General features: G+C 50.5%; 1 protein-coding gene across 1 annotated transcript in view; it reads right to left on the bottom strand.

The window, feature by feature from the left end:
• KANSL1L (KAT8 regulatory NSL complex subunit 1 like) overlaps nucleotides 1-25,219 on the bottom strand; it is a 72,122-nt gene that overhangs the window by 26,467 nt on the left and 20,436 nt on the right. Inside the window, exons 2-6 of the mRNA XM_009898475.2 lie at nucleotides 24,682-24,823; nucleotides 19,002-19,184; nucleotides 11,921-12,042; nucleotides 8,019-8,220; nucleotides 1,483-1,645 (exon numbers count right to left, since the gene is read on the bottom strand). Of these exons, the coding sequence (XP_009896777.2) occupies nucleotides 1,483-1,645; nucleotides 8,019-8,220; nucleotides 11,921-12,042; nucleotides 19,002-19,184; nucleotides 24,682-24,823 (812 nt within the window). The remainder of the gene's footprint in view (nucleotides 1-1,482; nucleotides 1,646-8,018; nucleotides 8,221-11,920; nucleotides 12,043-19,001; nucleotides 19,185-24,681; nucleotides 24,824-25,219) is intronic.

Here is a 25,219-nt window from a genome sequence, read left to right as displayed (position 1 = left end):
ACTGAGCCTGTAGCTGCCATTACTTTGCACAAACAAGCTCTGGAGGGCAAAAAGTGAGGGTGAGGCTGGGGTCTTCCCCTCTTGACTACCTCCTGCACAAAACCCAGCATGGGAGAGCACAGAGTGCAATTTGCCTGCACTCTGAAAGGGCTTAGGTTCAGCCTTTTGAGGACAAGCAATTAACGCTTTGGGAAGTGGTTACTGCTGGGAGCCTGGAGGCAATTTCAAGGTACTTTCCTTTTTCTCTCCCTGGCAAAGGCTATGTAATTCATTTCCTGAGGGGGATCTAACCCTGAATTAATCTGCAAGGGATCTCAAGTGGTAAGGAATTTCCTCACTGTTGTGAGGCAGGAAGGCTTAGTCCAAACGGGGTCTGTCTGAAAAGCTTCTCCGGAAACAAAATCACAAGGAAGAAGAGAAATTAAGTAGAAAGAAGAATGCCAAGGTACCAAATGAGCTTGACAATTGCTACCCAAAGAATGAGGGCCAAAGGAAAGGCCAGAGCAGGGGAATGAAAACACTTTTGTTTATGAACAACCTTAGCCTTGTGTGCCTCTAGAACAGACAGCAGAGAAACTTTCAGCTGCTTTTGCCAGCTCAAGAGGAAAAAATGTTTCAGTCTGAGAGGTGCTCTTGTGTCTTATGCAAAAGGGCAGGAGTGGTTCTCCCACTTTACCCACAGCTTATCCTGGGGTGCATTCAGAGGAGTGTGACCAGCAGATGCAGGGAGGCTCTCCTCCCCCTCAGAAGGAGACTCCACAACCTCTCTGGGCAGCCTCTTCCAGTGCTCTGTCACCCTCACAGTGAAGAAGTTCCTCCTCATGCTGGGGTGGAACCTCCTGTTTACACCCATTGCCCCTTGGTCCTATCCCAGGGCACAAGTGAGCAGAAGCTGTCCCTGTCCCTTCCTTCCTGACCCCCAGCCCTCAGATATTGATAAGACATTGATCAGATCCCCTCTCAGCCTTCTCCTCTATAGACTAAACAGCCCCAGGGCTCTCAGCCTCTCCTCACCAGGCAGGGCTCCAGTCCCTTCAGCATCCTTGCAGCCCTCCCTTGGACTCTCTCCTGCAGATCCCTGTCCCTCCTGAACTGGGCAGCCCAGAACTGGATGCAATATTCCAGGTGAGGTCTCAGCAGGGCAGAGTAGAGAGGGAGGAGAACCTCCCTGGCTCTGCTGGACACACTCCTCTGAATGCACCCCAGGATCCCCTTGGCCTTCTTGGCCAGCAGGGCACATTGCTGTCCCATGCAGAACTTGCTGTCCCCCAGCACTCCCAGGTCCTTCTCTACAGGGCTGCATTTTCCACCACTAGGATGAAGTTAAGATTTTCCTCTAGTCTAAATCTGTGGATTTTGCCAGTGAAAGGTTTTCTGCGAGAGAACTAAGTCATAAAACTCATTCAAAAGCCAAGCCAGTCCCTAAACACTGCAGCTGTCACAAACACAACCTCCCTCTGCCACAGCCAAGGCATCACTTACCTGAAGGGAATGATAAGACTGGATGAAAGGCAGAGTCCAGCTCTTGCACATAATCCAGCAGCTTGTGTCCTGCACTGTGCTCACTGCAGCTCCACGCGGAGGCTGGTACAACCCAGCGTGACCCAGCTGGGTGTGGAAAGGAGTCATCTCTAGATGGAGAGGTCTGTCAGGACACACAGAAGCAAAGGTGAATGACTCAAAGGATCACAGGATTGATCACAGGATGTTAGAGGTTGGAAGGGACCTCTTGAGGTCTTCCAGTCCAACTCCCGTGCGAGAGCAGCACCACAGAATCCAGCACAGGTCACACAGGAACGCATCCAGACAGGGCTGGGAAGGCTCCAGAGGAGACTCCACAACCTCTCTGGGCAGCCTGCTCCAGTGAAAGAAGAAAGACATAAACCAGATGCCAGGGCCAAAGGATGGCTCACAGGTCAGCTGTGGTATTTAGTCATTCTGAATTAGGGGAGCAGAGGATGGTTCAGGTTCCTGAGGACACTGGATGGTGACAGATAAACCAAACACCCTGCAGCCTGTTTTATTGACCCCCACTGCAGTTGAACTGTCTTGTAGAACTGGCAGGTCCTCTAGAGCCTCAGAGAGGTCTATGTTTTCTTTCAGACACTGCTCTAAGTGTTTAAAATTTAAACAGGGGAAGGTGTAGTCCTCTTCAGAAGAGAACTAAGCAAAGTAAAGTGCAGAGCATCGCTCAACAGGCACTGAGAGGCTACCAGGTCACTGAATACCAACAGTTTTGACAGCACTGGAAGCGTGTGTGGCATGGCAGGAGATAAGAGACAAAATGTGGCTGTCTTCCCAGTGATATTATGAAGTGACAGATGGGACACCAGTTCACAGTTTCATACTTTGCTTTTCCTAACATGGCTTTTGGGGGGTGGGAAGGGGGGAGGGGGGAAAATGAGCTTCCCAAATGAATCTGAAGAGATGTGAAGGACGACTCTGAATGGCATTCAATGCACAAAGGGTACCACACAAAGGGTACTGGGTCCAGTTCTGGGGTCCTCAATTTAAGAAGGACATTGAGACTCTTGAAGGTGTCCAGAGAAGGGCAACAAGGCTGGGGAGAGGCCTTGAGGAGAGCCCTATGAGGAGAGGCTGAGGGAGCTGGGGTTGCTTAGCCTGGAGAAGAGGAGGCTCAGGGGAGACCTCATTGCTCTCTACAGCTACCTGAAGGGAGGTTGTAGCCAGGAAGGGGTTGGTCTCTTCTCCCAGGCAACTAGTGGCAGAACAAGAGGACACAGTCTCAAGCTGCACCAGGGGAAGTTTAGGCTGGAGGTGAGGAGAAAATTTTTCCCAGAAAGAGTAATTGCCCATTGGGATGTGCTGCCCAGGGAGGTGCTGGAGTCACCATCTCTGGAGGTGTTCAAGAGGGGGTTGGATGTGGCACTTGGAGCCATGGTTTAGCTGTCAGGAGGTGTTAGGTATTAGGGAATAGGTTGGACTTGATGATCTCTGAGGTCTTTTCCAGCCTGGTTGATTCTGTGATTCTATGACCAAGTGTTCCTGGGTGACCTGTGCTGTATTCTATGGTCCTGCTCTGCCAGGGGGGCTGGACTCAAAGATCTCCAGAGGTCTCTTCCAACCCCTAACATCCTGTGAGCCTGTGAACTAGTGGTCCTCAAAACCCCTCAAACTCCTCACTGCTATCTTCATCTCCTACACATGGGTAGTCTGCCTTGTGCTGTTGGTTGCCTGGCCAGGATTGCTGCAGAGCACCATCACTCAGCAGCAGTGCCAGGCATTTCCTCACCACCTGCTGCAAGCAGACACTGGAAGGAAGCTGGCACAGGAGCTGTGATGTTCAGAATCACAGAAGTGTCAGGGTTGGAAGGGACCTCAAGGATCAGCCAGTTCCAACCCCCCTGCCATGGCCAGAACACCTCACACTGCAGCAGCTTGCTCACAGCCACATCCAGCCTGGCCTGAAAAACCTCCAGGCATGAGGTTTCCATCACCTCCCTGGGCAACCTGTGCCGGTGTCTCACCGTCCTCATGGGGAAGAGCTTCCTAACCTCTAATCTCAATCTCCTCTCCCCTAGCTTGGATCCATTCCCCCCAGTCCTATCACTCCCTGACGCCCTCAGAAGTCTCTCCCCAGCTTTCCTGTAGCCCCCTGCAGATACTGGAAGGCCACAAGAAGGTCTCCTCAGAGCCTTCTCTTCTCCAGACTGAACAACCCCAACTCCCTCAGTCTGTCTCCAGAGCAGAGCAGCTCCAGCCCTCTGCTCATCCTCATGGCCCTTCTCTGGATACCTTCCAGCACCTCCAGATCCTTCCTGTAAAAGGGGCTCCAGAACTGGACACAGATTCAGTCTTCCCCTCAGCCTTCAGCAAGCTGCTCTCTGTTAACCCCACACCTGCTGCAGAGAGGTGGCAGCAAGTCTGCCCTAGTTACAGCTTTCTGCCAGCCCACTGACCTTAAAGAAATGGGGGTTCTAGTGTGAGGTGTCCCATGGCAGGGGGGTTGAATCTAGATGATCCTTGAAAGTCCCTTCCAACTGTGACACTTCCATGATTCCATGGTTTTGGGGGGCTGTATAAATATGTGGAAGTGCAGCAGCATGGGAGAGCCACTTGCTGGAGATGACAACACACCAGCACCACACTCCGAGTCCGAGGGTTTGCCATGCTGCCAAACTCCTTTTTGTGTGGAAGGCTGGAGGAAACTTGCTGCATTACTCTTGGGGATATAAATGCATTTTCAAAGAAAGGTAGCTATCAGTCCCAGAGGCCCTGCCCCATTTTGCATCCTCACCCTTAGTCATTCTGCCCAGTCCTGCACTCGGCCTGGGCTGACAGCCAATGTTATCCCATTACAAGTTGAGCAATCTCATCACCAGCTGGCTAACCAAGTGTAACAAGTGCAGGGCTAAGAAAGTGACAGGGCCTGTGAGAGTAAGGTTTCTTGAATGAAACAATGCACTGATGATGGCTCTTAATTCAGAGACTTGATAGCCATTTAGGCTTGACTGTCAGAACGTGCTGGAAACGTCCAGTCCAATTTCATCACTGACCTCCTCCCCCAGCAGGACCCCTGCTACTCTGTTTTTAACTGGCACTGTGTAAGAGGCTGCTTCACCTTAATGCTGAAAACTTTAACTGATTGTGGCACTTGCATGAAGTCTGAAGCTTGACAGCTTGATTGCTGCCACCACTCATTTGCTCCAGGGGCATGAACAGAATCTCTCTGCAGCTCGCTCCTGATGCAGTTCCTGATGCACTGCCTCGTGGTTAACTTCCCCACGGAGAGGACGTTAGAAAGCAGTCAAAACACAGGCTCTGGAGCTGCAGTGAGCACAAACAGATGCCCTGCAGAGGTCTTTACCACAGTGTCTCTGGGACATCTCCACAGTGGAGCTGTGTTAGTGCATGGTAACCCAGACCTGGAAAGGGCGAGGGTGTAGCTGTGCCAGCTACAACAGCTGAAGTTGTAACCAGTAGCTTCAAGATGTACTTTTTGATTGCACTCTCCAGTCAAAGGTAGGATACAAAAGTCTGTTTAGTCTACAAGTCAAGGTAACAATGCTACAGGCTTGGGGCAGTGTGGGCTGGGAAGCTGCCTGGCACAAAGGGACCTGGGGGTGCTCATGGACAAGCAGCTGAAGAGGAGCCAGCAGTGTGCCCAGGGGGCCAAGAAAGCCAAAGGCCTCCTGGCTGGGATCAGCAATGCTGTGTCCAGCAGCAGCAGGGAGGGGATTGTCCCCTGGCACTCAGCTCTGGGGAGGCCACACCTCGAGTGCTGTGTCCAGTTTGGGGCACCTCAAGACAAGAGAGATGTGGAGGGGCTGGAGCCAGGGCAGAGGAGGGCAAGGAAGCTGGGAAGGGCCTGGGGAAGAAATCTGATGAAGAGCAACTGAAGGAGCTGGGGATGGTTAGTGTGAAGCAGAGGAGGCTGAGGGGAGACCTCCTGGCTCTCTACAGCTCCCTGAAAGGAGCCTGTGGAGAGCTTGGTGCTGGTCTCTTCTCACAGGTCATTAGCCATAGAACAAGAGGGAAGAGCCTCAAGCTGCAGCAGGGCAGCTTCAGACTGGACAGGAGGAAGAATTTTTCCCATCCAGAGTGGTCAGGGCTTGGAATGTGCTGCCCAGGGAGGTGGTGGAGTCCCCAAGCCTGGCTGTGTTTCAAGGAGGTTTGGATGTGGTGCTTGGGGCTGTGGTTTTGGGGTGATCCTTGCAGAGTAGGGTTCTGGGCTGGACTTGGTGATCCTGAGGCTCTTTCCCAACCTGAATGATTCTGTGATTCTGTAAGCTGTTGAGCATGGGAAGCAGCTCAGCTCTAGGGCTGGGTGAAGGTGAAAAGGCAAACTCAGCTTTGAACACCTGCTGCCAGGCTGCAGAAATTGAGTTTCCATTTACAAGCTTCTGCTGTTAGACTCTGAACTGCACCAACTCTGTCCCAGTGCTCCAAAGACACAGGCTGCACTTGGAGCCTGCAGGATGCAGGTTTCCAGAAGAATCTGTTACTTGAAGTTGCATCTGGAGTGGAAACTCCTCATGTTTAAGAAGAAGGCAGGGAAAGCCCTGGAGACTCTTGCAGAGGAGCAGTCTCCACAGTTGCAAGAAGCACTTGTGGTATTGAAGTCATCAGTCATGGAATGAGGCCTCCAACCTCTCTACCAGGACATGGAGTGGATGGGATGGGATGGGATTGACTGGGAAACAAGAAGTCCCAAGTCAGCATCTGTCATCTTAGTTACTGCAAGGAAGATTGAATGCCCGAGTTCTCTGGAAGGTAGAGCTCCTAAACACTAACCCTCTGTCCCCATCCCCCACCCTCAAACCCTGCAGGCAGGCTGCCAGGTCTTTAAGCCCCACTGGCAGGAAGCTGGGAAGTGAAGCTCATAAGAAACTGGAGAGTTTTTCAACGAAATACCTTGCTGAAACTAGGCCACTTCTGCAACTGTGCAGAGGATGCTGAATCAGCACACTCCCAGAGAGTATCCTTGCAGGGGAAATTTCTCCCCAGACCACTGGCACACTTTGTAAACCCCAGACAGTTAAGCCAAGGAGACATGAAGATGGCTCTCAGTAAAACATGCTTCTAAAAGGCAAAGGAAGACCAAGAAATTCAACCCCCTTGGGATCAGCATGGCTGTGAAGAATGAGTTCATGCTGTCTCTGCTCCCAAATTAGACTGTTGTTTGAAGCACCACAGCTAAACTCATTATATATTCTTACCAGCAGTGTGCTATTAATATCAGATGTGAGCAGATCTATGCCTTGCCCTGCACACCAGACAGTAGTTTTGTCCCCATTTTAAAACATCCATTCCTTCGCCAGGTGGAAAACCAGAGACTGAAACTGGGCAGGGCCTGGCTGGAGAGCAGCCCTGGAGGAAAGGCCTTGGGGGAGCTGGGGGAGGAGAAGCTCAACAGGAGCCAGCAGTGAGCACTTGCAGCCCAGAGAGCCAAGCAGAGCCTGGGCTGCAGCAAGAGAAGTGTGGCCAGCAGGGCCAGGGAGGGGATTCTGCCCCTCTGCTCCACTCTGCTGAGACCCCAGCTGGAGCACTGGGTCCAGTTCTGGAGCCTCTATTCCAGGAAGGATCTGGAGGTGCTGGAAGGTGTCCAGAGAAGGGCCACGAGGATGAGCAGAGGGCTGGAGCTGCTCTGCTCTGGAGACAGACTGAGGGAGTTGGGGTTGTTCAGTCTGGAGAAGAGAAGGCTCTGAGGAGACCTTCTTGTGGCCTTCAGTATCTGAAGGGGGCTACAGGAAAGCTGGGGAGGGACTTTTGAAGGTGTCAGGGAGTGATAGGACTGGGGGGAATGGAGCAGAACTAGAAATGGGTAGGTTGAGATTGGCTGTTAGGAAGAAGTTCTTCCCCATGAGGGTGGTGAGAGACTGGCAGAGGTTGCCCAGGGAGGTGGTGGAAGCCTCATCCCTGGAGGTTTCTCAGGCCAGGCTGGATGTGGCTGTGAGCAAGCTGCTGTAGTGTGAGGTGTCCCTGCCCATGGCATGGGGGTTGGAGCTGGCTGATCCTTGAGGTCCCTTCCAACCCTGACAATGCTATGATTCTAATTTTAAAGCATTCCTGAAGTGTGATGACAAAGGCAACAGAACTCCTCAGGAACAGCAAAAAAAGGAACCAAGCTCAAGACAGTGCAATCTACTTTCCTAGCCAACTCTGTGCCACCAGCTCTGTCAACTTTCGTGCAGCTAAAACAACTATGCCGAAAGCAAGCGGGCAGCTCATTTACACTGCAGCAGCTTTCCTCAAGCCTCCCAAGGAAGCTCTCCAGTTCTGGCTTAGGCTATACAGAGCCTTTCAAGACAGCCACACAACAAAGTGGTTTGATAAGCAGGATCCTGAGCAGTCTTTTAACGTTTCTGTTCAGCTCATTAGCTCCGAGCTCCTGCTGCCACATCCAACGCTCGTGTCACATCCACTGCGGCTCCCTGAACGGAACAAATAACCAGCACAGCAGGCACCCTTCTGCTGACGTACCAGACAAGACACAGGCAGGCCCTAGCAGCTGGAACCTTTGGGTTTGCCTCCTGAAAGGAGAGGGGAAGGCCTACCTGCTGATTCCAGTAACAGGCACTGTGCATTCTGTAGAGTTTCCTCTTCTGGAAGCTATGAAGCGGCCTGGTTCGGGCAGACGTGCTCACATTAGTCACAGAGAGGGATCTCAGTCTTGTCCTGTCCCTTCTTCTTTTCTTGATGTGCTGGTGATCAAGCAACCAGCTGCTGGAAGAGGATACCTCTGTGCTGTCTGGAGCTCTGCAGTGGCATGGTTAATGAGAGGGGGGAAATAGAAGAAGTTAAAGGGGCTCTGTACACCCTACGCTGCTTAGCACTGGGTAACTACTTTTAAGAGGGCTTTATAAACACTGAACTGTTTCAAGCACACTGCTTCAGGAAGCCATCCATCTGCTTTGTTTGCTGGTTGACTAATTCCATGCTAGGTCAGGAAGGGAAGTTTCCTCTGTTGTTTTTTGTTCACTGTTCTGCTCACAGAAACACAGCAAAACCAGGAGAAGCCCTGGGGCAGGTTTGGCTTCTCCAAATGCAACAACTCTGACATCTCTAACACCTATGAGCTCCAAGTCCCCATCCACCTCTCTCCACAAACTTACATTCTAGTCAAGTCAGGCTAACATAAAGGAGACCTAGAGTCCTGCCCTAATACTTTGGAGATTGTCTAGCTCTGCTCAGGAACTGAAACATGAGTAAAATGGTTTAGTTGCTTAGGTGGTGTTGGATGATAGGTTGGACGTGATGATCGTGAAGGTCTCTTCCAACCTGGTCTATTCTACTCTATTCTATTCTAAAACTGTAGAGAGAAGTGTTGCATTCAGCACAGAGCCTGCAACTCACTGGGATGCATCTACATCAGTATTAGGGAGGCCATCCACCTTTGCTTTGAGGGATGTCCCAACAGAGCCTCCAATAGAGCCCAAGCCCAACCTGGAGGAAGCTCCAGAGGAGAGGGAAAGTCCAATGGTCTCTACAGCTACCTGAAGGGGGGTTGTAGACAGGCAGAGGTTGGTCTCTTCTCCCAGGCAGCCAGTAGCAGAACAAGAGGACACAGTCTCAGGCTGCACCAGGGGAAGTTTAGGCTGGAGGTTAGGAGGAAGTTCTACAGAGAGTGATTGCCCATTGGGATGGGCTGCCCGGGGAGGTGGTGGAGTCACCATCCCTGGAGGTGCTCAGGAGGAGACTTGATGGGGTGCTTGGTGCCATGGGTTAGTTGATTAGGTGGTGTTGGATGATAGGTTGGATGTGATGATCGTGAAGGTCTCTTCCAACCTGGTCTGGTCTATTCTATTCTATTCCTATTCTATGTCATTATCTAACCCAGGAGCTGGTGAAACCTTTGGAAACATAGAAGCTCAGCCCCAGTCACAGTGTGACAAGGGCTACATAAAGGCATAGAAAGCTATGTTTGAACATTAAAGCTCACTCTTACCTGCCTTCCCCAAGCCTACCCTTTGCAAATCACACAGTAATAGAATGGTCTGGGCTGGAAGGGACCTCCAAAGCTCATCCGGTCCAACCCCCTCTGCAGTCAGCAGGGACATCCCCAGCTAGATCAGGTTGCCCAGAGCCCTCTCCAGCCTCACGCTGAATATCTCAGGGATGGGGCCTCAACCACCTCCCTGGGCAACCTCATCCAGTGTTCCACCACCCTCATGGTAAAGAACTTGTGACCTGTAAAGAGCTGCTGGGTCAGGAGCAGGAATGCTACGTGACAGGACCCTCTCATCCTTACCTTTACGGCAGCCGGCAGTCAGGGGAGCTGCCCACCCAAGCTGCCCGCTCTAACCTCTTAGTAGGAGGCCACAGCCTCTGTGGCAAAGCTGCTGGAACAGATGGTATGGCCAGCTTGGGGAACAAAGAAGAGACATCCTGCTGCAGATGCTGCCATCAGGAACAGTGTGGCCAGCAGGTGCAGGGAAGTCATTGCGCCCTGTGCTCAGCACTTGTTAGGCCACACCTTGAGTGCTGTGTCCAGTTCTGGGCCCCTCAGCTTAAGAAAGATGTTGAGATGCTGGAACATGTCCAGAGAAGGGCAACAAGGCTGGGGAAGAGTCTGGAGCACAGGCTCTAAGAGGAGAGACTGAGGGAGCTGGGGGTGTTTAACCTGGAGAAGAGGAGGCTCAGGGGAGACCTTCTTGCTCTCTACAACTCCCTGAATGGAGGTTGTAGCCAGAATGGGGTTGGTCTCTTCTCCCAGGCAAGCAGCACCAGAACAAGAGGACACAGTCTCAAGCTGTACAGGGGCAAGTTTAGGCTTGATCTTAGAAAGAAGTTCTTGCCATAAAGAGAGATTGGCCATTGGGATGTGCTGCCCAGGGAGGTGATGGGGTTGACATCCTTGGAGATGTTTAAGCAAAGCCTGAATGAGGCACTCAGTGCCATGGTCTGGTTGATTAGTCAGGGTTGGGTACACAGTTGGACTTGATCTTGGGGGTCTCTTCCAACCTGGTTGATTCTGTGATCAACCTCCCCAGCTCCAGACAGGAACAGTTTCTTCATCCACCTGATATTCATTATGAGCTATGAGTAACAGCAGCCCCTCCAACCTCACAAATCACAGGAGAAACCTCCCTGCACAGTGTTGTAAGGCAGGACTGCAGTCAATCAACCTTAATGCTGCTCTGAGACTAATGCTGATTACAGCCTGTGCTGTAGGGTAAAATCTTTGAATAACAGATGGAATTGCTAAGAACTAGAGAGCCATACCGAGAAACACCTCCTATCCTATTAATTTTGAGCTGCTACAGTCATCCTGGAAGGTACATCCATCCAGAACAAAAGACCAAAACATGGAAAAAATGATCTCCCAATTCCTGGAAAAGTATCTGGCAGAGATAAATTTGGCCTTGTGTTGAAGACTGATGTGCTTAAAATTAATGAAGCTGCCACCAAAAGCTGCCACTGGCCCCTGCTGAGGCACAGCTGACACTGCTTATGTGTTCTACTAATCTGCTACAGTCTAGTTCATTACTATCCATGGGACAGCAAAGTGCCCTGGGGGCCAAGAAGGCCAATGGGATCCTGGGCTGCATTGAGAGGAGTGTGTCCAGCAGAGCCAGGGAGGTTCTCCTCCCCCTCTGCTCTGCCCTGCTGAAACCTCACCTGGAATATTGCATCCAGTTCTGGGCTCCCCACTTCAAGAGGGACAGGGATCTGCTGGAGAGAGTCCAAGGGAGGGCTGCAAGGATGCTGAAGGGACTGGAGCCCTGCCTGGGGAGGAGAGGCTGAGAGCCCTGGGGCTGTTTAGTCTGGAGAGGAGAAGGCTGAGAGGGGATCTGATCAATGGCTATCAATAGCTGAGGGCTGGGGGTCAGGAAGGAAGGGACAGGGACAGCCTCTACTCAGCCACTTGTGATAGGACAAAGGGCAGTGGATGGAAACTGCAGCACAGGAAGTTCTACCTCAACATGAGGAAGAACTTCTTCACTGTGTCTGTCATAGAGCTCTGGAACAGGCTGCCCAGAGAGGTTGTGGAGTCTCCTTCTCTGGAGCCTTCCCAGCCCTGTCTGGATGTGTTCCTGTGTGACCTGTGCTGGATTCTCTGCTCCTGCTCTGGCAGGGGTGGTTGGACTCAAAGATTTCCAGAGGTCCCTTCCAACCCCTAACCTCCTCTGATCCTGCAAAATGAAGCTGCACTTGTGATGACAGAACACATTAAGCCTGAAATAATCAGAAGTGGTGCTAGTTACTGCATCCCTTCATGACTTCACCCTCCCAGGACTGAGCTGTGCTTACAGTGACTGCATTCTTGACTGCTGGCTTGAAGAACAAAACCTGCCCTCCTCGTTTCAACCTTACAAGCAAGCCTTGACTCCTAAAGCTTGCAGAGAGCACCATTCCTACCCTGAATCACTACTGCAGTGATGATCAGTTCCACCTAGGTAACCTTCCCAGAAGTTATTCTGAAGCACAGGAAATGCTGCAGCACACTGTGACCTACCTGAAGGAGATGCCGTTGACCAGCTGTCTGTGCCGACAGGTCTTGGATGAAAGAGGTGAAGAAGCTGGAGCCAGGTTGAGTGGAGCAATGAGGTTGCTGATGATTTCACTCAGTTGTGCACTCTGGGGACAGTAATAATTAAGAAAAGATAATCAGACTTTTACCCTCACTGAACAAGGTGGGGAGTGTGGATCTGCTGGAAGGTAGGAAAACGCTTCAGAGACCTGGCCAGGCTGGGTTGCTGGGCTGAGGCCAGCAGGATGAGGCTTAACAAGGCTGAGTGCAGGCTCCTGCACTTTGGCTACAATCACCCCATGCAGTGCTACAGACTGGGGGTGAGTGGCTGGAAAGCAGCCTGGCAGAGAGGGACCTGGCAGTGCTGGGTGACAACAGCTGGACAGGAGCCAGCAGTGTGCCCAGGGAGCACAGGCAGCCAAGGGCATCCTGGCCTGGATCAGGAACAGTGTGGCTAGCAGGAGCAGGGATGGAATTCTGCCCTGCACTGGGCACTTGTGAGGCCTCACCTCGAGTACTGGATAGCTCTGGGGCCCTCACTGCAAGGGAGATCCAGAGGTGCTGGAGCAGGCCCAGAGGAGAGCAACCAGACTGGGGAGGGGGCTGGAGGAAAAGGCTGATGAGGAGAGGCTGAGGGAGCTGGGGGTGCTCGGCCTGGAGAAGAGGAGACTCAGGGGGGACCTTACCACTCTCTACAACTACCTGAAGGGAAGCTGTAGTCAGGTGGGGGTCAGGCTCTGCTCCCAGGCAGCTTGTGACAGGACAAGAGGGCATGGCCTGAAGCTGTGCCAGGGGAGGATTAGGTTGGATCTTAGGAAGCACCTCCTGATGGAAAGGGCAATCAGACACTGGAATGGCCTGCTCAGGGGGGGCATGGTGGAGCTGCCTTTCCTGGAGGTGTTTAAGGCAGGACTGGATGTGGCACTCAGTGCCATGGGCTGGATGATCTCAGAGGTCTATTCCAGCCTCAGTCATTCTGTGATGCTGTGTGAACAGCTCCAAAGCCCTGGGACTGTGCTGTTTTTCTCCTTAGGATTCCAGTCACACACAATCATATTCAGTTTCTTCCTGTGCATAACCAAGCGGGGCATGCTTGTCACTTTCATGATTATGAAGTTCACCTCTACAAAACAAAACAATAACAACAGAACCCCACCAAAAACTCCACACCACCTGTCAAGGACCTGGTGTAGACATTCCAGTAAGTAGCACACAACACACATCAGTGAGCTCAGCGTTTCAGGCAAAGGGTTTGGAAAAGGCAGAAGAAACCTGAGCGTGTCGCAGCTGATGTTGCAACAGCTGCAGCCCAGAGCTGCTAGCTGCCCACTCCCCAAGCATTTCAATAGGGGAAAGCACAAAAACTCTGCTGTCTACTCATTGTGCATTTGATTCACTCCCAAGTATTTTTCTCTCCCTTCATTGCTCACTTGGTTTGACAAAAGTGTTTTGTTACAAAAGGAAGTGTAGCCACAGGCAGAGCAGCGAAAAGCCTCGAGTCGTCTCAAAAATAGCAACAAGAAGTCTCCTCCTCCCTTTGACATGCTCCCCCACAACATCCTGCTTGCCAGACTGGAGGGATACAGATTTGCTGGGTGGACTGTTTGGTGGGTAAGGAATTGGCTGGGAGGTTGCATCCAGAAGGTGGTGCTCAATGGCTTGAAGTCCAGGTGGAGAGCAGAGACAGTGGCGGCCCTCAGGGGTCTGAACAATACAGGCTGGGGGAGGAGGGGAGAGAAAGCAGCCCTGAGGAAAAGGCCTTGGGGGTGCTGGTGGGGGAGAAGCTGGCCAGGAGCAGGCAGGGTGAGCTTGCAGCACAGAAGGCCAAGGGCAGCCTGGGCTGCATCCAAAGCAGCATTGCCAGCAGAGCCAGAGAGGGGATTCTGCCACTTTGCTCTGCTCTGCTGAGACCTCACCTGCAGTGCTGTGTGCAGGTCTGGAGCCCTCAGCACAGGAAGGACATGGACCTGATGGAGAGGGTCCAGAGGAGGGTGAGGAAAATGATCCAGGGATTGGAGCAGCTCTGCTCTGAGGACAGGCTGAGGGAGCTGGGGGTGTTCAGCCTGCAGAAGAGAAGGCTCCAGGGAGACCTAAGAGCAACCTGCCAGGACCCGAAGGGGGCTACAGGAAGGCTGCAGAGAGACTGTTTGCAAAGGCCTGCAGGGACAGGACCAGGGACAATGGCTTCAAAGTAGAGCAGAGCAGATTGAGATTGGATGTGAGGAAGAAGTTCTGCACCAGGAGGGTGGTGGAACACTGGAAGAGGTTGCCCAGGGAGGTGGTTGAGGCTCCATCCCTGGAGATATTCAAAGTGAGGCTCAATGAGGCCCTGGGCAACCTGATCTAGTTGGGGATGTCCCTGCTGACTGCAGAGGGGGTTGGACTGGATGAGCTTTGGAGGTCCCTCCCAGCCCAGCCCATTCTGTGATTCTATGATTCTAAGACCTGGTCCTTCAGGACTGGCCCAAACAAATGCAGCCGATTTGTTCAGAGTAAGAATTCCTCCTTATAAAGCAATGAATTGTGGACTGGCTCCAGCTAATATTTCACAATGATTTTTCTGTTTTTAAATGTCAAACCTTTTAAAGGGCTGCTCTGACAATGAATGTAGTTTTCTTAAGAGGAAACTGTGTGCTGCACACTGAACAGAAGATAAAACAAATGGATGTGAAATGGCATCCTTTGGCTGAAAGAAAAATAACCCCAACCCTTTTACATCATTTTGGAGGATTTTCATCCAGAGCTATGATGGTTTAAAGCAAAGATTGCTTAAATGTTCCTGAGTTAAGTTTTCTTTACAGAATCACAGAATGGTAGGGGTTGGAAGAGGCCTCCAGACATCATTGAGTCCAAGCCCCCTACCAGAGCAGGATCACCCAGGGCAGGTCACATAGGAGCACATCCAGGTGGGTCTTGAAAGTCTGAGAGTCCACCACCTCTCTGAGCAGCCTGCTCCAAGGCTTTGGCACCCTCACAAATTCACAGACTGCATGGGGTTGGAGTGGATCTTCAAAGGGCATCTTGTCCAACCCCCCTGCAGCCAGCAGGGACACCTCCAACTACAGCAGGCTGCCCAGGGCCACATCAAGTCTGACCTTGAATGTCTCCATGGATGGGGTCTCAACCACAGCCCTGGGCAGCCTGTTCAAGTATTCTACCACCCTCACTGTAAAGAACTTCCTCCTGATGTCCAACCTAAATCTGTCCTGCTCCACTTTCAAACCATTGTCCCTGTCCTATCACCACAAGCCCTTCTCAACAATCCCTCCCCAGCCTTCCTCTAGGTTCCCTTCAGATATTGAAATGTAGCTGTAAGGTCTTCTGGGAGCCTTCTCTTCTCCAAACTGAACCTCCCCAATTCTTCCAGCCTGTCTTCATAGGAGAGGTGCTGCAGCCCTCTGTTCATCTTGGTGGCCCTCCTCTGGACCCTCTCCAGCAGATCCATGTCTCGTGCTGAGGCCCCCAGAGCTGGATACAGCACTCCAGGTGAGGTTTCCCCAGAGCAGAGCAGAGGGGCAGGATCCCCTCTCCCCATCTGCTGGCCATGCTGCTGCAGCCCAGGCTAAGATTTGCCTTCTGGGCTGCAAGTGCACACTGTTGGCTCACATCCAGCACCCCTGAGTCCTTTTCTGCAGGGCTGCTCTCTGTTCCATCATCCCCCAGCCTGGATTGATACTGAGGCTTGTCCCAGCCCAGGTGCAGGATCTTGCACTTTGCCTTACTGAACCTCAGGAGATTCTTCCCTGCCACCTCTCCAGCCTGTCCAGGTCTTTCTGGATGGCAACCATCCTTCAATCTTACCAGCTGCACCACACAGTTTGGTACCATCTGGAAACCTGCTGAGGGTGCTCTCAATCTGTTCCATCTTGAAGCAGAAGGAGGCAGGGAGCTGTTTTTCCATTTCCTTACAACTCCAGCCTTTTCTGTGGAGGTTTGAACGATGCAGCTGGGTAAAAATTTCATGTCAGAGTAAAATATTCAGAGCTGGATACTAAGGCACTGAAACAGGAATTCACTTACAAAAGGTCTGGGCAAAACAATGGAGATGCCAGTAAAATATTTAGCAGATTGATTTCAAAGCCTCACCAGAGTTCTATCTGTAAGGAGTGAAGCCTTTGCTCAACACAAAACCACCAAAACACTGGCAGCCCTCCAAATCACAAGGGCAAATGTGCATGGTTTGTAAATACTGCAGAGCTGTGAAAAGGGCTTGCAAAGAGTAGCAATAAAAAAATGCCTGGCTCACAGACTTTGCATTCTTTGGGGTTTTTTTCCCCCCTTCCTTTTGGTGTGGGTTCCTAAGTAGAATTATTTCTTTTTCACAAAGAAATGCTTTAACATAGGACTGAGTAATTCTGTGGGAATATCTGTGGAGCACAGGGCCAGAGGATGTTAAGAGGTTGGAAAGGACCTCCAAAAGTCATCAAGTAAAACCCCCCCCCTGCCAGAGCAGGAGCATAGAATCCAGCACAGGTCACACAGGAACACAGATGGGTCCTAAAAGGCTCCAGAGAAGGAGACTCCACAACCTCTCTGGGCAGCCTGCTCCAGTGCTCTGGGACCCTCACAGTGAAGCAGCTCCTCCTCATGTTGAGGTGGAACCTCCTGTGCTGCAGTTTATATCCATTGCCCCTTGTCCTATCCCAGGGTGCAACTGAGCAGAGCCTGTCCCCTCTTGACTCCCAGCCCTCAGGTATTGATGGACATTGATGAGATCCCCTCTCACTCTTCTCCTCTCCACACTAAACAGCCCCAGGGCTTTCAGCCTCTCCTCCCCAGGCAGGGCTCCAGTCCCTTCAGCATCCTTGGAGCCCTCCCTTGGACTCTCTCTTGAACTGGGCAGCCCAGAACTGGATGCAATATTCCAGCTGAGGTCTCAGCAGGGCAGAATAGAGGGGGAGGAGAACCTCCCTGGCTCTGCTGGACACACTCCTCTCAATGCACCCCAGGATCCCCTTGGCCTTCTTGGCCCCCAGGGCACATTGCTGTCCCCTGCAGAGCTTGTTGTCCACCAGCACTCCCAGCTCCTTCTCCACAGGGCTGCTCTCCATGCACTTCAGCCTCCAGCATCATTTTTTCTGACATGGAACAGGAAGCAGCTCAGACCTTCAGAGTCAAGGTTGATTTACAAGACAGACAGTTGAAAAACAAATCAAAGCCCAGAGTCCTTTTGTGATGCAACAGGAAGAAATCTGCTTGGTGTGTTCAATGTGTGAACACCTTTAATGCTAAATCATTTTCAGGACACCAAAGTCCCTGGACCTCCATTTGTACCTCCTCAGTGAATGGGCAACACAGCAACTACTGCTTCCTTAGTGAAAAGAAGCAATGGCTTCCAACTACTGCAATTACTGAATTCTAAATACTCCTGGCCACAATTGCATCATTTGAAACACAGGGCAAATGCAGAAAATACTGCTCATTTTTACTGGCTTAAGTTTTTCAGCACACCCCCTTTGGTAACGTAGCCAAACTGAGTCTTTGTCCTGACAGTTAAATAAAGCCTTTGAAATAGTTAATAAGTGTTTATAAATACCTGAGGGCTGGGGGGCAAGAGTGAAGGGACAGGCTCTGCTCAGTTGCACCCTGGGATAGGACAAGGGGCAATGGATATAATCTACAGCACAGGAGGTTCCACCTCACCCTGAGGAGGAACTTCTTCACTGTGAGGCTCACAGAGCCCTGGAGCAGGCTGCCCAGAGAGGTTGTGGAGTCTCCTTCTCTGGAGCCTTTCCAGCTCTGTCTGGATGTGTTCCTGTGTGATCAGTGCTGGATTCTCTGGTCCTGCTCTGGCAGGGGGGTTGGACTTGATGATCTTTGGAAGTCCCTTCCAACCCCTAACATCCTGTGATCCACAGATATTCCCACAGACAAGAGCACATTTTGACTGGATGTCAGGAACAAGTTCTGCACAAGTGGAACACTGGCTGAGGTTGCCCAGGGAGGTGGTTGGGGCCCTAACCCTGGAGATACTCCAGGTGAGGCTGGACAGGGCCCTGGGCAATCTGATCTAGATGAGCATGTCCCTGCTGACTGTAGAGGAGATTGGACTTGATGACCTTTGGAAGTCCCTTCCAACCCAGACCATTCTATGATTCTAAGTGTGCTTAACCCCCCAAGTAACCCCTTCAAGAGGGAACTTTCACCACATTCTCAGAATGCTCTTTGGCTGCTGTTGTGCAATTGCCAGCACTGCTTGCATTGATTTCCTGTTTCACTGCTTCCTTGCTCCCAGCTGTGGCAGAGAGGAGCCATCAAATGGGAAGCATTTTAACAACAGCAAAGTATGACTGTCAAGTAAGAAACATTGGCACAGAGATTCAGGAGCAGACATTAGTATCTAAAGCTACTTTTGGCCCCCCTGAAAGACGCTGAGCTGAGGAAGAATTGCTGTCCAGCAGCAGAGCAATGCATGAATTGCACCCTGCTGCCTCTGGCAGGTTTGCTTTGCTCTACAAGCAAATTTCCTGCATCTCCTTCAGCAGTGTGATCCCACCACAGTCTTTACACCTTCCAGCAAAAAGAACACCCTGCTGGACTCTCCATCCTATTTCCTGGTGTTCACCTTGGCAAAGACTGGTTTGAACACCAGGGACCAACACTCTGCTCACAGCTACACCTTCACTACGCCTGTTGAGTACCAGGCATTCTGCAGGCCTATGGCACTCCAGCAGACCAGCAAATCCATTCTCTTGGAACTCTCCTTCTTGTTTCAAGTGTAACACACCTCCATCTTCCAGCTGCACTCTTTCATCTCACAGCAAGTATTTCCTGACCCCATCTGGGGCAACCCTTCCCTGAACCTAACTCTAAAGGGAGAGGCAGGTTTGTGGGTAGCTATTAGGAGCCGCTCTGTGGCTGCTTTGATGGCAACAAAGGGGCGATGCAGGCAGGTCAGAGAGAAAAGGTTAATTTGTAAGCCTGGCGTACAATGCAGCGATTCAAGCCCTTCAGCTCACCAGCACCCACTCTGGGGACTGCAAAATATCTTCCTCTTTGGAAGGCATCACCATGGAAGCTGGCCTGTGTCTGAAGCAAACCGCTTGGCTCCGCCGGGTTACTTTACCTGTTTCTCTATGTTTCGTAAGAGCAGGGTAGGGCTGCTGGGTGACATCTCCAAGTCATCCTGCCTCTCAATGGCAGCTTGTGAGGCCCCTCTGGTGCTCAATAAAGCTTCTTGGTCTGTCAAGTGCATCTGCTTCTTCAAAAGGTCTTTTGGAAAGGGCAATTCTTCTATGATCACCATCCCCTAGACAACAGCAATTGAACACAGTTGGTTGACAGTGGATTAACCCTACCGATGCATTTCCAAGGGGCACTCAAACCTGGCACATCCCCCTGAAGTCCTCCCAGGAGCCCTCTGAAGCACTCAAACTGGATTTTAAATGCTAATATATATGTATATATCTATCAATATAGAAATAGTAGGGATTTTCATTAATGAAAAGCTGCGTCCTACAAGCTACTCCTTTTAATGGCAATCACTCTGCTGTTACAGTGCTGCTTAAACATCTGGGCCAAAATTCAAATCAGAAATTCATACTGGTTGAATACTTTGCCTGCTGATGGCAGAGGAGATTCCTTTTTGCCTACCACTTTGCCTGCTGATGGCAGAGGAGATCCTTTTTGCCTACCACTTTCCCTGCTGATGGCAGAGGAGATCCTTTTTGCCTACCACTTTGCCTGCTGATGGCAGAGGAGATCCTTTTTGCCTACCACTTTCCCTGCTGATGGCAGAGGAGATCCTTTTTGCCTACCACTTTGCCTGCTGATGGCAGAGGAGATTCCTTTTTGCCTACCACTTTGCCTGCTGATGGCAGAGGAGATTCCTTTTTGCCTACCACTTTGCCTGCTGATGGCAGAAGAGATCCTTTTTGCCTACCACTTTCCCTGCTGATGGCAGAGGAGATTCCTTTTTGCCTACCACTTTGCCTGCTGATGGCAGAGGAGATTCCTTTTTGCCTACCACTTTGCCTGCTGATGGCAGAGGAGATTCCTTTTTGCCTACCACTTTCCCTGCTGATGGCAGAGGAGATCCTTTTTGCCTACCACTTTGCCTGCTGATGGCAGAGGAGATCCTTTTTGCCTACCACTTTCCCTGCTGATGGCAGAGGAGATCCTTTTTGCCTACCACTTTGCCTGCTGATGGCAGAGGAGATCCTTTTTGCCTACCACTTTGCCTGCTGATGGCAGAGGAGATCCTTTTTGCCTACCACTTTGCCTGCTGATTTCAGAGGAGATCCTTTTTGTCTAGTAATTTGCCTGTTGATTGAAGAAGAGATTTTTCTGCAAGAAGCAACCATTTTTGGTTTGAAGTTGGTTGTAGTCTTTGTAGCCAATAAACCTTGCACTTGGAAGTGCCCTATTTTTCTTATTCCTATCTTAAGTGCTAAGCAAAACATCAAGGTGGTCATCTCAAAGGTCTCTTCCAACCTGGTCTGTTCTGTTCTATTCTGTTCTGTTCTTTCCTGTGTGCAATTCAAAACTAAAGCCTTTTGCAATTGAATAATTGATTTAAGGTGAGCATTTGTAGAGCTGCATAACTACAGAGGTAATTATCCTAAATATTCTAAGCAATCCCATTGTCTTTCAAGCTAATCTGCACAGATGGGGTTACCAGAAGTGGTCCTACCACCAAGAGTGTCACCAGTGAGCTAAATCTAACTTTACATAGTAGCAAAATAGCTGAGCTACATAAATGGAACTAGGAAAATAATATCCCCCTTGTGTTTTCCACATGACAGATGAGAAAGACTGAAGTGTCAAATGCAATCATAGGCAACATCTCAGATGGTTTAGTGACTTAAAACATCAAACAGAAAGCAAAAATATCTTTGCAGCAGTCAAAAGCACCTCCTAAATTTGTCATTATCTTGAGCAAATAAATGTGCTACTCAGAAAAAGGGCTGGGGAACCTCTGCAGGCTTTTCCCAAAGAGAAAAGGGAAGATACTTGCTTTTAAGTACTGGCTGCTACTCAAATATCAGCTAGCTAATGAAAGAATGGGACCATTCAATTACACTGCCTCAAACTCTCTTTCTAGTGAGAGAATATTCCACTAAACCCAGGAAAAAGTGGCATCACATGAACACAAGGAACTCCTGGCTTGGTGCTCTATGCAAGACACACTTCACCTGGCTCACAGGAAATTGTAAGATCCCGTAGGTTTCCTCACAACCTGACTCTAGCCTCAGCAGCAGCTTGCCCTGAAACATGAAAGCAAGCCTCAAAGAGACTTCAAAGGATAGAGTAAAAGAAAAGGTGAAATTGTCCTGTTCTCATTGTATCTCTTATTCCCTTGCTTGAGTTAAAATTCAAAGCTAAGAACAAAGATATTCTTCAAGAAGCAATGCAGGTGCTTGAAAACTTGGCTTTAGTGCCCAAAAAGGGACAGAGAGATGCTGAAACTCCATCAAGACAACACAGACTTTGCCACACTCCATATCCAGCTAGAAGCTCATCATCTGTGCTTTTCCATTCACAGCAGGTGGAAACAAATCCAGACACTACTGTACAGATACAGTCAGTATCTACCATCTGTAAACCAACAGCAGTTACAAGTTCATGGCAAAAAAAGCTGGGGAGGGACTTCTTACCAGGGCTTATAGTGATAGGATGAGGGGGAATGGCTTTGAGCTGGAGGAGGGTAGATTCAGATTGGGCATTAGAGAGAAATTCTTTACAGTGAGGGTTGTGAAACACTGGAACAGGTTGCCTAGGGAGGATGCCCCCTTCCTGGAGGTGTTCAAGGCCAGGTTGGATAGAGCCTTGAGAGGGGAAGGAGTCCTTCCCCATGGCAGGGGGGTTGGAACTTGATTATCTTTAAGGTCCCTTCCAACCCAAACAGTTCTATGAACTGAGATGCCTATGAAATTCAGCTATAGACCTAATTTTTGTGTGTCACAAGGGAAGGACAAGCTAGCTCAGCAGCTTGAAACACCAGGCAATCTCTAGGTCTTTTTAGTAAAATACTCACAGGTCATGGCCACAAAGAGAGCAAAAAAGCCCTGACCAACTCCCAGAAGTCTAAACCACAAATTACAAAGCCAGTGAAATAGGAAGAGAGGCAGGAGAAGTGGTGGAAAGAAGGGAACACCTCCCTGCCTCCACTAGACTTTTGCTTTTTTCAGCTGCACAATCCTGTTGACCAAGCACAGAAAGGGGAAAGCCAGAAAGGAGAAAGGGGACAGACTGCCTGAACAGGGAGAGATGGAACTGACACAGAAGAAAGAGGAAGACTACGGGCGACAACCTGCAGGTCTTGGCAATGACCTCTCTCCTCCTCCCCCTCCAGCTTTAAACGGAATTGTTTTGGTTTGCAGGGATACATGACTTGAAAGGACAGCACTCCAGATCTAGAGCTGCTGCTTCTGTGTGCAGGGATGGAGAAGACACAGTGCAGCAGGCCAGGAGGCTGCACACAAGCAAAGCATCTCCTTCCTACTGCGTTATGATGCGAGAGGAGTGGCGTTCTGCTTGAAATCCTCGTGTGCTGGCTCTGAGTCACTTCTGGTTTTCCCCACTTGAAACACACAAACCCCACTCTGAGGGCCTTTAAAGACAGCATGCAAATTCTAACCATATTGTGTAACTACTTTGTAGCCCCTAAGTGAAAAACAAAGAGCTCTTCTATCAGCATCCCCCGCCCCGCCGGAGCTGCTGCGCTGGGATGCTGCAGATGCCTGCAGCAAACGAGCCCAGCTGAAGCAAGCACGCTGCTACCTTCACTGGGGGACAGGGTGCCAGGCACTGAATACCACAGCTGGCAAAAGGGGCATGAGGTCTGCAAAAAGGAATGTCACTAAAGATCTCCAACAGGAAGATGACCAGGCTCCCAGCCAGCATACCACCTAATGGGAAGAAAATGCATGACTAAAAGAGCGTTCTTTTCCCTCGCTTCTCATTCGTTTGTCTTCTGCAGCTCATCAGACCTACGCCACCCTGAAGGCTGGAGGCTGCTGGGTGTAGCAGTGAGAAGGTAGCTGGTGTTCAGGACAACACCAAAATACAGGCATTCTCACCCTAATACACCATCTCCTTTTCCTTCTGTGGGTGCACAGGCAGGCCTGACTCTCAGGTAAAGGCCCTTCCATTATTATGTGGAGAAAAACCTGACCAGGGAGAGGTTGTGAGCAGGAGAGAGAAGTTGGATATGGAAAGAGGGGCTGTGAGGCCAAAAGAAGAAGAGGGAATCATTTTTCTTTAGACTATCAGAAGGAAATGTTCCCTGGGGTGCTTTCCCTTTCCCTTTAAACCCCCTCTACATCTTGTCTTCAGCTGGAGGAAGTCTGAAGCATCTTTTAGCTCCTCTTCATCTGTGCTCATCTACCCCCAGCGTAAATCAGACAACAAGCATGAGGGTCAGGGTGCCCTTCTCTGAACCTCCCACTATCACCCCAGCAGAATTATCACAGGTTTTGGCTTCCTGCACATGAGAACGACCTGGGGAAGCCATTAAACTGATAGCTAGATTATTAATGGGTTAGGAATGTGACTTTCCCACTGTCTAGCCAGTTTGACTTACAAAAAATCAGTGCATGAGTTACACACATTGGAATTTTTAGCAATAATTAATCCTTGACCCGTTCAAAGGGCTGTACAAACATTAACCAGCTGATCCTCAGGCTCAACATGGGCTGTAAGTAACAGAAAGAAGCCCACCCTGGAATCCCACCACCCAAAAAACTAGTAATTGCCAACCCCCTCAACCCAAAGCTAAACCTTGCCTCTTCTGCAGAGGGAGCAACTAGTGTGCTAAATGCAGTAGCTTGTGCTGGGCCTCTGGGAGTCACTGACAAAGTCACAGCTAGGAAGTGTAAGAGCTCAGCTCCCAGCTCCCAGTCTTGTACTGCTGTCTCAAGGGCACAATACTTTTTAGCTCCTCCTTTTTAGAGCAGCCCTGAAGAAAAGGACTTGAGAGTGCTGGGGGATGAGAAGCTCAACATAAGCCAGCAGTGTGCTCTTGCAGACCAGAAAGCCAATCACATCCTGGGCTGCATCAAGAGAAGCATAGCCAGCAGATTGAGGGAAGCCATTCTCCCCCTCTACTTTGCTCTGGAGAGACCCCACCTGGAGCACTGTGTCCAGTTCTGGAGCCTCTATTCCAGGAAGGATCTGGAGGTGCTGGAAGGTGTCCAGAGAAGGGCCACGAGGATGAGCAGAGGGCTGGAGCTGCTCTGCTATGGAGACAGACTGAGAGAGTTTGGGCTGTTCAGTCTGGAGAGGAAAAGAAGGCTCCAAGGAGACCTAAATTGCAGCCTTCCAGTATCTGAAGAGGGCTACAGGAAAGCTGGGGAGGGACTTTTGAGGGTGTCAGGGAGTGATAGGACTGGGGGGAATGGAACAGAGCTAGAAATGGGTAGATTCAGATTGAATACTAGGAAGAAGTTGTTCCCCATGAGGGTGGTGAGAGACTGGAAGAGGTTGCCCAGGGAGGTGGTGGAAGCCTCATCCCTGGAGGTGTTTGCAGCCAGGCTGGATGTGGCTATGAGCAAGCTGCTGTACTGTGAGGTGTCCCTGTTCATGGCATGGGGGGACTGGAACTGGCTGATCCTCGAGGTCCCTTCCAACCCTGACAACTCTGTGATTTCCTGATGCCTTCCTGGGTGACTCCTGCATGCGGCAGCCTGTGCAGATACAAGAACTGTGGGGCAAACCAAACGGCAAAGCAGCACATCAACAAATACCACAGGACACACTGTCAGAAGAGCATTTGAAAAGCCCAGTTGTGAGCTTACAGACAATACCTTGGTGGCACGTATCTGCCTGTGAAGGTCAGTTAGCTGTTGGATTTTGTATTCTAGTTCTGAAATCTGGGCCTGAAGCCACGTCCAGCGGCTGCCAATTCTAGCTCTGTCTGCAAGCCACTTCCACTCAGAAGCATAGCTGCTGTGAAGACAAAACGCTGGTTAGTCCAGACAGAAAGAGAACCACGTTTGCACAAGAACATTTCTGACAGCTCTCCTGCCTCCTGCTTCAAACACCTCAGCTGCTTTCAGCAGACAGCTGATTTGGCCCACCCAGTCTCACACCAGCTTGTTCCTCTAACTGCAGGACTTGCCTCAACCGGTACGACCTATGTTTGCTGGCTATGCCCAGACTGAGCTCATGGTTCTCTGCTGTATTGTAAACCCCAGAGCTGGTGAAGCTATCAAACTGTATCAGTTGATGTAGATCACAGCTTTATCAAGGATTTCAGTAACTCCACCAGTGAGAGTATGTGTTCTTGCACCATACTCCCTCCCACAAGAACAGAACAGACTAGAACAGAACAGAACAGACCAG

The sequence above is a fragment of the Dryobates pubescens genome, chromosome 37, assembly GCF_014839835.1.
Source record: "Dryobates pubescens isolate bDryPub1 chromosome 37, bDryPub1.pri, whole genome shotgun sequence".
NCBI lineage: Eukaryota > Metazoa > Chordata > Aves > Piciformes > Picidae > Dryobates > Dryobates pubescens.
The sequence above is the reverse complement of the archived record's forward strand: the minus strand, read 5'-3'. Positions and strand labels throughout refer to the sequence as shown.